The sequence below is a fragment of the Macrotis lagotis genome, chromosome 2, assembly GCF_037893015.1.
Source record: "Macrotis lagotis isolate mMagLag1 chromosome 2, bilby.v1.9.chrom.fasta, whole genome shotgun sequence".
NCBI classification, from domain to species: Eukaryota; Metazoa; Chordata; class Mammalia; order Peramelemorphia; family Peramelidae; genus Macrotis; species Macrotis lagotis.
The window spans coordinates 186,526,349-186,540,086 of record NC_133659.1 but is presented as its reverse complement, the minus strand read 5'-3'; the positions used below and the strand labels follow the sequence as shown (position 1 = coordinate 186,540,086).

Genomic DNA, 13,738 nt, shown 5'->3' with positions numbered 1-13,738 from the left:
GGTCTTTCCTCCATGTCCCTTTGACCCTCCTTCCAACTAAGAATCAATTTAACTGAGCATAAACTGATTGATAGTTGGAAATCCTGACTAAGAGCAAGGGGGGCAGATCAGAGTAGAGTAAATTAGTCATGTCCCCTCCCCCCACTTAATTCCTGACTAAAGAAAAGTATTTTTTTTAACATTTTAACATTTTGTTTGTTTTCCAGTTATATACAATAGTAATATGTATCCGTCATTTTTTGCAAGGTTCTGAATTCTTCAATCCCCCCCTCCCCCCAGAAGGCTGTCTGATAGTCTCTACATTGTAAGAAAAGTATTTTTTAAGTACTTACCCAAGAGCATTGTGAGCCTCTGGAGAGCTCTTCTCAAGTGAAGAGCAAATGAAGCCTGGGCTAAGAAAGGGAGGCAGAAAGGGAGCAAGGGAGGGAGGGAGGGAGAGCATGTGGGAGAGGGGGAAGCCCAGGAAGAATTATAGAGTTACAGAGGGAGAGAGAGAGAGAGAGAGAGAGAGAGAGAGAGAGAGAGAGAGAGAGAGAGAGAGAGAGACCAAAGCTTCCCAGTCCTTCAGCAAATGGCACACTACACTCACTAACCTCTGTCTATCACCCAGAAGATGAAGCTCTCCTATTCCCTATAGCACTTTGTCCTTTCCAATGACAGTCAAAGTCATAAAAGTAAACTAAGCCCTTGTCCCCATCTTGGGGAGGCAGGGGTTCAGAATGGGAAAGTCTTTTTCTAGGGAGTCTTTATAATAGGCAATGGGAACTGGAAGGTTTGGGAGTGAAGGGACATCTCTCATCTTCCCCTCCACCTCCAAACAAGAGGGTTAGTTCTTCTTGCAGGCCAGCCTTAGTATGTACTGTTACGGATGCAACCCATTTCTTCTTGAATATACTCATCCTTCATATACTATCTCCAACCTCCATGCTCCCCCCACACACAGCCAACATTTCCCTCCTTTCTCAGAAAAGGGAGTAGGGACTTAAGAGAGAGGCAGCAACATGCTAAGTATACATAACATCAGCTATGGGGTTCAAAGGGATCCCTGGCATTTTGCACTTCATATAGGAGCCCTTGGTACTGCTATCTGTTCATCTGGTCAGTCCCGGGAGAAGAAAATGGGGGTTGGGATGGGGGAAGGAGGGGGAGTCGCTGCTCCATAGACCATTCCTCTTTCCCTCTTCCTGAAGAGAACATGAGCATTCACCTTGGCATCCGGCGGTGGAGCCCGAGGGAAGACAGGAGACTCTTTGCAGGAGGATTGGATCACAGCATTCCATGGGGCTCCTGCCACCTCAACCAGCCTCTCCTCAGCTCAGCTCAGCTCAGCTCAGCATCAGGTCTCCACCAGACAATAAGCGGTAATCTCTGCCTCACCTCCCTCCCCCTAACAGCAGCCGGGATACCTGAGCTACAAAGAAAGTAAGAAATGGGAGTGGGGGGAGGATAGGGGGGGGAAGAGGGAGCTGGGAGCAGTTACTCCAGAAAGCAGGTTTGCTTAGAAAGTCACCCTGGAAGCATGTTACCCCCCTCAGAAGAAGAAATTCAAACCCAATCACTAATTAACCTACCTAGAGACACAGATGAAATCTTTTTTTTCTCCTCTGGGAGCTGGGATTTGGGTTAAGCTCCCTCCTCCTCCTCCACCCCCACCTAGACCGGATCCTGGTGGTCCCTTAGGCAGCCAGGTGGATTTGTACCCCAGCCCAGAGGGCTAGGTATCTGACTGGGAGCAGGAACAGTGTTGATGGTTGGAAAGAATCCCATCTGGGATAAAACAAACAGAATCTGGGGGCTGAGGATGTTGGGACTGAAATCTCAACAGGAAGGACTTTAGCTAGATGGCAAAAAGAACTTTCTAATTGCTCAGGACAAGATCCAAGGCTTATCTGAAACATGATGCCTACAATCCCACATTCTGATTTCTTTCATGCCACAGGGTGGGGACAAGAGCCCGAACAAATTTCCAAAACTGAGTTAAGCTTCCAGGGTGGACAGACTTGGGTCCTAAATAGTGACCCAGGAAGGCTTCTGAGATAAATGGGAAAAGAAGGTTGGAGAGGGAAAAGAAGGGCCCACCAGATGAAAAATGAATTAATCATTTGAAGCTGGAAGGAAGAATTTTCATCAAGAATTCAGATATGAACCTAGCTCATGATCTTTGATCTAGGACCAGGAATGTAGCCTGAGGCTTCTAAAGTCAAAGAGGAACTCAGAGATTAAAGGGACTGATTAGAAAGAGGAATAGCGGAAATCAGAGGGATGAGTGTGTGTGTGTGTGTGTGTGTGTGTCTGCATGTCTGAGGCTCTGTGTCTGCGTCTGTTTTTTGCACTTTCCACTCCCTATACCCCCTCCCTAGTCAAAAGTAAAAGCTTTTCTCTGAGTGGGTCTAATGTGGTTACCTCTGCCTCATATCTATTACTCTTGATTCCATTCTAGCCTTTTCAGTTCCACTTACTATCTCCCTGCATTTCCCATCCAAAGCCCCCATTACAATATTCCCTATCCAAAGCCCCCTCTAAAATGCCTTCCCTTTCCTCTGGTGTCACATTGCTTTGGGCAGTGGGAGGGGGAATACAGGAAGGGTTGTGCCATTTCAATTCATAACTAAATTGACTTCCAAGTCTTTGGTTGAGCCAGTAGATAAGAGTGCAGGGCCTGGGGTCTGTAAGGGTCTTCTTCCTGAGTCCAAATCTGGTCTTAGACAATTACTATGAGACCCTGGTTAAGTCACTTAACCCTGCTTGTCTCAGTTTCCTCATCTGTGAAGGAAATGACAAACCACTGCAGTATCAAAGCCAAGAAAATATCAAAATGGAGTCATGAAGAATCTGACATGACTGAACAACAAATGAGCTAATCATTAATATGGGGGTAACTTAATAAAATGACCAGCAATTTAAACCCCATATGGGTGTTTAGGCATAGCAAACCAGAAGGACCACTGGATCCTGATTCAGAATAAAAACTAGCATTTTTAGAGTACCTTATATGTCATTTTATCTGATTATCATATCAACCCTATGATGTAGGTGATATTATCAACTCCTTTTTACACAGATGAGACAGAATTTTTTTGAATGACTTTCCCAGAGTCACATTGCTGATAATAAATAACAGCTACCATTTTATAGGACTTTAAGGTTTGCCAAGCACTGTGTATATTTCATCTCATTCCACAATAACCCTGTGAGGTAAGTGTTCTGATTATACCCATTTTATTGATGAGACTGAGAGAAGTTAAGTGATTTGCCTCGAGGTCACACAGCTAATATGGGTCTGAGGTTGGACTAGAACTCAAGTCTTTCTGACTCCAAATCCAAGTGTTCTTTCCCACTGAGCCACCCACCTGCCTAACAAAGGCAGGAATATGGGTCAGGAAGATGAGGGATAATGATTTTGCCTGCTTTCCCCAACCTGTCACTTCATCCTTGGCTATTCTCTCTAGCAGTGGCTATAACTTCTCTCATATCCTGCCATCATTGGTCCTGGAGGGGAAATTGGAATAATCATTGCTCCCCTCTGCCACTTACAGACTCTACTTTGCCAGTATTATTCAGCAACTTCTATTCTTTTGAAATTCATTCTGTCAAAAAAAATGTAACACACACACACACACACACACACACACACACAGACAAACAAACAATGTGTTTCCCAGTTCAGGTTTTAGTAGCTATTCTGTTCAGGTCCCAAGTCATTTTTCCTCTCAAGTTTAGCCTCTGTCTTACCATCTTTCTCTCCTCCTCAGTTCCTGCCTTTATATTAGAAAACTTTGAATTCATATTGATGCTCCACCAAACAACCTAACCTTTCAGTTCCCTTTCAGTTCTTCGATCAGTCTGCTCCAGTCTCAAAACCTTCTCCATTAGTCTACTTCAACCATACAAAATACCTTTGCCCATAAATGTTCCATTTTTTTAACGATATAAAAGACTCTGCTATTTTTCTACCTGATCATAGTAATCTATAATTCTCTTTATCCCTAGGCCTTTACTCCTCCTAAATCTATTCTTCATCCTTGCTATGACCCTCAATCCTCTAACTCTCAGTTCGTTCTTCCTACTATGACTTTGTTTTCTGCCTTCTCAATCTTACTCCATAGTTAGGCAGTTGATTTCCATATTATTTTCTACTTCCAGTCCCTTGCCCCCTTTTCCTAACACTGCTCATGCCTTGCCAGATACTAGAACTGGACTATTCTCACCAACTGCCTCCTCTGCTCCTATTCACATTCTGCAGACTGAAGCTATAGGAAGTCACAACCAAACTGACTGAAACACTACTAATCTATGTCAACTCACCTCAACTGGACCTTCATAGAGGAAGCGGTTCCTTTTAATCTTTCCTAATTCTCTTGGCAAAATGCTCCAGTATCTTTGGCAAGAACCCCCTTGAACAGCAATGGCATGCTATGGTACACAGGATCATGAAGAATGGGACTCGGAAACATTCGCAACAAATGAATTTCCTATCCCATTCCCCATAGAGGCTATTTCAGATCTTCTCTTCTCTCTTCAAACTTTTTATACCTCCACATCCCTGCTGTCTCCCAGTTTAGGACCTCAACTCATACTTGACTTTCTCCAAGAGTTCTACATTTTTCCCCTTTTCTTCATCTTAAAACTCCTCAACATTCTTCCTTAATCTCTCCTCTACTCCAGTTTCTGAAGGCCTTCCTCTCTTCTGTATGCCCTTTATCTTATTCCTTCTCACCTTATCTAGCAAGATATCCATCATACCCTCTCTCTAATGTAGTCTTTTCCTAATGACTGGTTCCTTCTCTGCTGCTTTCAAATACACCCAAATCTCATTAATCCTTAAAAACCTTTATTAGATGGTATCCCTTCAAACTATCATCTTATATATTTCTTCCCTTTCTCTGTCTAAATCCTAGGAAAAAGTTCACATTTTGTTACCTTCATTTACTTTTTTTCTTTATTTTTTCAACCCTTTGCCTTTGGGTGATCAACACCTGAATCTGCTCTCTCCAAAGTTACCATTGATAGCCAGATCTGATGATCTTTTCTAGGACTTGATTTTTCTTGATCTCTGTGGCATTTTCCTCTGTTGATCTCTCTCTCTCTCCTCTTGGGTATCTTCTCTTTTTAGGATTTCCATGAAAACTTTGTCTTTGCTCTGTCTCTTAGACTGCTTCCTTTCCAACCCCTTTGATGGATTGTCACCCACATCATGACTGTTTGCAGTGTTTGCAAAGAGGAAATATTTTATTTTATTTGCTCCATTGCTTGATCTAACTGGCTGATAAAAGTAAAATATTGGTGGGGCTACTTTATGAGCAAAGGTTTGGAGTGAGTTCTGATTCACAAAGTACCTCAAACCTAGAGTGGTTTTTCTAGAAGCCCTAGAGGCTTCATCCAAGAGCTTTTGGTTATTTTGTTGTTTTTAAATGAAAAAATTAATTTATTAAAATGCAAAATTCTAATGGATTATTTTAGAAATTTCCCCTTTGTATGGACTACATGTATGGACTACTATCACAATGTTCTAGGCCAGCTTTTCTATTCCCCTGTTCACTCTCAACTGATGAGCTCAAAAGATAAGGATTTTTAAATAATTTCTGAAAATGGCTATCCAGCCTCAGTCTCTTTCCTGAAGAGTTCTAGTACCATATCACTAGCTGTCTATTAGACTTTCAAACTGGATGATCCCTAAACATCTCAAACTCAGTATGTTCAAAACAGAGCTCATTACACATAAAGACACTTCTTAATATTCATTTCTATATATTTTTTAATTGAAGGCAACAGGATTAAGAGTGATTAGCCCAAGGTCACACAGCCAGGCAATTATTGTGTCTGAGGCCCTATTTGAACCCAGGGTCCTCCTGATTCTAGGCCTGAATCTCCTGATTCTATCCACAGCACCACCTAGCTGCCCCCTAATATTCATTTCTTTATAAGATTTTGAGTTCCAAATTTTTCTTCCTCCCTCCCATGCTATCCACCCCAAGGCAGAAAACAACAAAATTTAGTTTAAATATGTGCAATAATGCAAAATATATCCAGGAGAGTTATTTTTGACCCACAACCATATATACTACCTGTATTCTCTATACCCTACAATATACCAATCTGGTACATCTCCATCTTCTTGGGCAATTACCTGTAAGGAGATAACTTTGCCTTGGGGTACCACAACTGTCTTTGGTTTCAAGATTGTTTTGCTAGGTGTGATGGTTCATTGCCATATCTAAGGAATTATCAGTTTGCCTTTATTAGGAAGAGCCTTTCTACTCCCTACACTTTAACAGATGAAAGCTGAGCTAGCTAACAACTAGTATTAATAAGATGGCATCCAGTCTCTGCTATCCTGGCAATAGAGAAAAACTCAGTGACCACAAGACCAGTGGAGAGGCCCAGCAGAAACAGTACATTAGCACCAACACGATGTATCCATTAGAGATCAGAGACACTATGCCCATCAGAGAACAGAAGAAATATTAAGATGACATTATTCCCAGATATCAGCATCCCTGCTGTGTTAGAGGTGTGAGCTGCTCTGATCCCATGTGTCCCCTAAGTGTATCCTCCCCATTGGGGGATACAATTGTGGAAGAGTGTTTGCAAAGAGGAAATATTTTGTTATTTTATTTGCTCCATTGCTTGATCTAACTGGCTGATAAAAGTAAAATATTGGTGGGGCTACTTTATGAGCAAAGGTTTGGAGTGAGTTCTGATTCACAAAGTACCTCAAACCTAGAGTGGTTTTTCTAGAAGCCCTAGAGGCTTCATCCAAGAGCTTTTGGTTATTTTGTTGTTTTTAAATGAAAAAATTAATTTATTAAAATGCAAAATTCTAATGGATTATTTTAGAAATTTCCCCTTTGTATGGACTACAAATTGAGTTTTTAGTGAGTGAAATTGAGTTTCATTATGTGTCAAAACCTGACTAGAAAGCTTGGGAGATGCATGTATGTGATATGTCTTCAATGTTATTCAAACACTATTATTCAATGTTAAATGCATCTACCTCATTTCAATTGCAAAAACAGAGTGAATTTTTATATATTTAGTGATAAACTCCTTCCATTTAGAGTCAAGGACAGATTGGCTGCAGGGTTCATCCTTCATTCTGTCTTCATCATCATCGGCTCAGGATATGGGAGGCTGATAGAGCAGCTTTCTCTCTCACCCTGGCTCATTCCCTGCCCAAATCTCACTAGAATTTTCCCTTTTCTCCATTCTTCCTGTCAATACTCCCTTTTTCTTTCCCTTCTTGGCTAGAGGCCATCATTCACACCCCTATTCCTACCTGTGCAGGAAGGAGCCTGAAGGACTAGCTCCACCCCTGACCTCAGGACAATCCTCCCTTTCCTAAAGGTCAGGGATCCATGTTGACTGTGCAAACATGCTTCAGTGAACAGACAATCACTAACTACAGTTCTTCTGGTATGATGGAGGATGATCAGACCTTACCATCTGCCCTGCTCTTGTGGCCCTCCAGATCTCCCCAAACCACCCCCACTCAGGTCATTGCCATCCACTATGCCCTCTACACTAAATCACTGAACCTTCCTCTAGCTGCTCTCTCTCCCACTTTGAATTCAGATCCTATAAGATCAAGGACTCTCTCACATTTCTAGTTTTACCTGCAGCATTTAGTATAGTTTTTGGCACATAAAAAAACACTTTTAAATGCCTTTTCATTCATCCATCTATCCATCCATCAACTTTAACCCAGGAAAATATTCAAAGTAAGACTTTGCTCTTGGGATGGAGGATAGGGCAGAAGGCAAAAGCCATTGATCTCTATTGGAATGAGACTAGTTGCCTCCCCTCCCCCATTCCAAGGCTAACCATAAGGATGAAAGACAAAAATACATTCCTGGGGAATGAAAGAGACCCCTGTGCAGGAAACAGGTGTGCTGGGGTTAGAGAAGGATATGATACAGATGCTATAAGAAAGGAACTGGATGGGGCGGCTAGGTGGCGTACCTGGGTTCAAATCCGGTCTCAGACACTTAATAATTACCTAGCTGTGTGGCCTTGGGCAAACCACTTAACCCCATTTGCCTTGCAAAAACCTTAAAAAAAAAAGAACTGTAAAAGTTGGTTGGGGAAAATATACCAACTGTCAAAATTTAATAAGTATTTCAAACTTTATTCCTCATCAAAAAGGCTGATTTTTAAGACAGCACTCTCAGGCACCCTTGCCACTAGATAAAATGTCAAGATCTATCCCTTTGTTATTTACAAACTCAGGAACACAGATGATTAGAAAGCTGGAAAACATGCCCTGCCCTCACTATGTTTCAAATCTAAGGGAGAGAACAACTCATCAGATAACATTACTTAAGGATGATAGTCTTTGGCCAGCAATTGTGCTACTCAATTTTTTGCAATCTCATAAGCAGGCCTCCAAGGAGGTTAATAATTTTCCTTATCCTTTGTTTTTGGATAAATATCCCCTCTTTCTCCCCACAGTCATTACAATAATGGTCTCTGGTATAGGTTTCATGGTAAATTCTAAAGAATAAAAGTCCATGTCCAGTCTATATTTTCTGTCATTTTACTTTAACCCTATATTTTTAATGTTTACACAATCCAGTTATTTCCCTACCTCATGCCTCTGGGAGGCCTTGGAAATCCCAGAAGAGATGAAAAGAGGGAGAAAGAGATTCTCCTTCTCCAGTCTCCTTTCCCATTCCCCCTCCTCCCTCCAATTCTCCTGCCTCTTTGCCAGATCCTCCCACCTTAGTGTTAGATTTGGGAGTGGAATCAACAGGATGTGCATTATCATCTGTGACTGCTTGTCGGTCTGCATGAACTGGTGCTCCAGTGGCCCCAAATTGCAGTGACAGCAACATGGAATGGACACAGTCCTTCCCCCACCCACACCCTGGCACCCTGACAAGTAACCTAGTGTAAGGAGAGCTTATTCTTTTCCTGTTCTCAGCCCAATATACATTCCCCATCCTCCGACCGACCCCAGAATAGAATTTCCCCATACAGGCATATGCAATGCTGCAGTTTCATAGAGCTACCAAGACTGCGACAAGAGTGAAGATCATATAACCAAGAGATGACAGAATGAGATAGAGACAGAGGAATGTCAGAGAGATGGAGAAAGAGAGGGAGATAAAGAGTGGAGAGAAGAAAGAAAATGAAGAGAGTCAGAGATGGAGACAGTGAGAAATTGAGAGACAAAGAGAGGGGAGAAAGAAAGAGAAGGGAGAAGAGAGATGGGAAGAAAAGGGAGAAAAGAAGAGGAAAGAGTGTATGGGGAGAGAGGGAATGAGGAAGAGGCAGAGATAGAGGCAGAAAGAGAGAAGAGAAGGAAAGGCAGAAGAGAAAGATAAGAGGAGGAGAGAGAAAAGAGAGATGAAGAGAAGAGAGAAGAGAGAAACGAAAGGGAGAAAAAGAAGAAGTTTGAGGGAAAAAGAAACAGAGACAGAGACAGAGCTTGATAATTAATGAAACACTTGACCTTGCTCTAGCTATAAATAAGTTGTTCTTTCCCTCCTTATAACCCTGTCCTAATTCACTGAATCTTAGATATTCAGCTGGAAGGGACTTCAGAGATCATCTATCCACTCCCCTCATTTTACAGATGAGGAAACTGAGGCCTATGGAGGTAAAGTGATTTGCTCCAGACCACACAGGTAGTAATTGGCAGTCTAGGATCAAACTCTAGATCTAGCTCTTTTTGCTCATCACACTGGTCTATGAGAAATCCAAGCATTCACCAAAATGACCAGGAAGGAATGTATTTGGGGGTAAAGGGGGTAGAGAGGACAAAGAGCTAGTTATATCCTCCTGTGTCTGTCTTAGTTTAGGATTTCCAGAAATCAGTCCAACCTAGTTATGACTGCCTGGGCCATTGATGAGGAGAGAAAGTAAATCGAGGGCAGCTAGGTGGTGTAGTGGATAAAGCACGGGCCTTGGAGTCAGGAGTACCCGGGTTCAAATCCGGTCTCAGGCACTTAATAATTACCTTGCTGTGTGGCCTTGGGCAAGCCACTTAACCCCATTTGCCTTGCAAGAAAAAAAAAAACCTAAAAAAAAAAGAAAGTAAATCGAGACAATTAGATCTAAGCAACACATTTTCTCATGCCTTCTGAGTCAATGTGCCTAGTTTTCTATTCCATAAGCACTTTCGTTATTAGAAGGGATTTGGGGCTCTGGGTCTATTTATTCATCATATTATATAGTTAGAACTGGCTTTAGATATTATCTGGTCCAACACTCACATTTTACAAGTGGGGAAACTGAGACCCCAAAAGGTTAAATAACTTGCCCTAGATCATATGAATAACACATCAAGCCTAGGATTCAAACTCTGGTGCTCTGACACCAGACTTCCATTGTTAACACACTGTCTTATTCTAAAGAAATAGGATAAACAAGAACACTTGGGAGCCAAGGAGGAAGAGTATCTAGCTATTAGAATTGGAAAAGCTAGTCTATGTTACAGAGATCTGTGGCTCCTTTCTTTGTCATCTTAATCAGCACTCCTTTACCACCCAACACCAGACCTCACTGGGTTAATTAGGAGTTAGGAATTTAGTTGGATGAGATGGAATAGGAAAAAAGTGTCCTGTGTCTAGAATGTTTTCCCTCCTCACCCGCACCCCTTAGAATCCCCTGTTCCATTTGCACTTCATCTTCCTTTCCTCTGCCTATTCCCCATTGTTAATTATCCAAAGAAGTCTTTCCCCAATCACTAGTGTTCCCCTCTTTAATAATTATTTTGCATTTATTTTTTAGTCATATCCAATTCTTTGTGATTTCGTTTACAGTTTTCTTGGCTAAGATACTGAGTAGTTTGATATTTCCTTCTCCAGCTCCTTTGATAGATGAGGAAACTGAGGCAATCAGAATTAAATGACTTGCCCAGGCTCACATAGCTAGTAAATGTCCAAGACCAGATTTGAACTCAGAAAGACGTTGCTGACTACAGATCTAGCATTTGATCTATTGTGTCATATAACTAGATAGTATTTACTTGCATAAATGGTTTTTCTTCAATTGAATGCAAACTTCTAAGAGGAGGGACCTGTTTTTACTTTTCCTTGATATTTTCAGTTCCTATTCCAATTCTGCCTAGCATATAGTAGGTGCTTAATGAATGCTTCAACAATTGAGATGATTTAGATCTACACATAATTTTAAAATGTTTTATAAATAATAGGCACTCCAATGTTTATTGAGTTAAATTGACAATGGATCTGTTGTGTTGAAACAGTCTGTTGAATGAGAACAGGGTAGAGAAACTTTAAAAACAGGTCAAAAATTAGCTATAAGAAGGGGTGCCCCAGTGAGACTTCAGCAAAAACTGAGAATAACATTAAAATATAAAAAGGAAAGCTTTCAGTTGCAAAAAATAGACATTCCTTACACCAGAAAGGGTATTGTTCACTTGTGTCCAACTCTTCATGAAACCATTTGGGATGAAGTAGGGAAAGTATAGGGCAGAAAAATATGTATTATAATTAACCTGTTCCCTGAACTTTACATTACAATGATACCCCATTCCCAATCTCATTGTCCCATTGAGGTCAATGAACTTTTTTTCCAAGGCAAATTAAGTGATTTGCCCAAATGTCCTACAGCTAAGTAATTATTAAGTGTCTGGGGCCAAATTCGAACTCAGGTCCTCCTGACTCTAGGGCCAGGGCTCCATCCACTGCACCACTTAGCTGCCCCACAATGAACAGTTACTAAAATACTTTGCCCCTCCTTGGTAAGGACTCAGTAAATCCCTGCAGGCAGGCAAAAGACAAATCCCTAACAATAAAATAATGGATCCCTGCCTTAGACTGAAGGAATTAAATCTTTGAGCTACCTCCCCTCTACTGCATAGCCATAATTACCTCATCTCTGCTCTTTGAGCTACCTGCTCCCACCTATGTCTTCCTACCTCCTCCTTAAAAGCTCCCTCACTTTTCCCTCACTTGAATTGCTTGTCTTCCTCTGAAACTAACCCTGTTCTGGGTAAGTATCAGCCCCCAAATAGCTTCTCACACCCTTTTGCCCTTCTTTACTCCTTATCCCCTACTGACTTGTCCTCCTTTGGAGGAGTTCACACTTGGGGAAGGTAATTCCCCATGGGGCTACACTCTCTCTCTCCTATACCTTTCCTTACTTCTCAGCCTCTTATGATGGTCTGGGTCTAGGTTTTCTTCATCTTCTTTCTTGATTAGGGATCAGTGGTTTCCTGACTTCATTTTGATCTTTCTTTCTCTTAGTTTCTGCTAATCACAGCAAACTCTCCTGCCCCATTACCCTTCTTTACAGCTTATACCCTGATATTTCACCTTCCTATGGAGGACAGTTTGTTCAGGGAAGCATGATCCCCCAAACTCTCACATTCCCTTCTCCATGTTGATGGATCCATGTTGATCTAGGCAGTCACTATTTCATGGCTGTTTCTCTTTCCTCCCTGTTAGCTGTCCTTGTTCCCTCCAGTCTAGCTTATAGCTATTTTTTTTCTTTGCTCAACTTCACTTCTTATACCAAAACTCACTATCTTGTTGCTTCTCCAAAGAACCTAACCTGTGAACCTTTTGTGGCAACCTATGAACTTGCAGCAAGCAGTGAATTAAAATATATGCCTTTTCTTACCCTCCTGAGTCAGAGAGTCTAGTGATCTCTTCACTCAAAATGAACTCACATCAAACCTTAAACCCCCTTCTCAAGCCCATTTCTCCAGGCTTTATTCTTGTTAAGGAAACTGGAGTAATTTCTTCTCCATCACATTTTACAGATGAGGAAACAGATACAAATGGATTTAAGTGACTTGCCCACAGGCATCACACAGCTAGTAAATGTTTGAGACTGGATTTGAACTCATGAAGATAAGTCTTCCTCACTCCAGGGCAGGGCTCTATCCACTGCACCACCAAACTATCCAAGAAAGGGTAGGAAACTTGAAGAGCTTAGCTGTTATAAAATTATAATTTTGTCAAAGATAAATTCCTGGTCAAAAACTGATTTTCTTAGTTATTGTGAAGAATAGTATGTGTCTTCTTTTAGACTTTGAAAGGAATACTTCTTCTGCCCTTACTATAATCCAGGAAAGAATATGTCTTCCCTTAGACAAAATAGTGCTGTATAAGGAACTTTTTGATGAGATTTTGTATAACTAAATAGAATGTCCTATTGAGAGGTTTAATGTTTTGTCTATTCTTGTTTATATGTATTATATTGTAGTCTTCCTTTACACAAGGTGGTCATATTGGATAGATGGCTCCCCTATAGGTTTAGGAAGCATCTTGGTCTTCACTTAAAAGTTTACAGTAAATCCTAGAGAATAAAATTTCATGTCTAACTTATACTTTCTGTCATTTTCTTTTAACCGTCTATTTTTAAAGTTTACACTGTATTGCTATTCATTTCCTGTTAGAAAGGTGATGGACTCAGTGCACAATGAGACAAAAATGTTTTGAAAATTTTCAATATCAGGTACAATCTCTCAGACTGGCTAATATGACCAGAAAGGACAATGATCAATGGTGGAAGGGATGTGGGAAATCTGGGACACTAATGCATTGTTGGTGGAGCTGTGAACTTATCCAACCTTTCTGGAGAGCAATTTGCAATTATGCCCGAAGGGCAACAAAAATGTGCATACCCTTTGATCCAGCAATACCATTACTGGGTCTATACTCCAAGAGATTATGAAAAAAAGAGTAAAAACATCACTTGTACAAAAATATTCATAGCAGCCCTGTTTGTGGTGGCAAAAAATTGGAAATTCAGTGAATGTCCTTTA

The 13,738-nt window shown here is 41.1% G+C and overlaps 1 protein-coding gene across 1 annotated transcript in view; it reads right to left on the bottom strand.

The window, feature by feature from the left end:
• ZNF385C (zinc finger protein 385C) overlaps positions 1–13,738 on the bottom strand; it is a 54,119-nt gene that overhangs the window by 23,555 nt on the left and 16,826 nt on the right. The window contains exon 3 of the mRNA XM_074223899.1: positions 11,861–11,863. Within this exon, the coding sequence (XP_074080000.1) occupies positions 11,861–11,863 (3 nt within the window). The remainder of the gene's footprint in view (positions 1–11,860; positions 11,864–13,738) is intronic.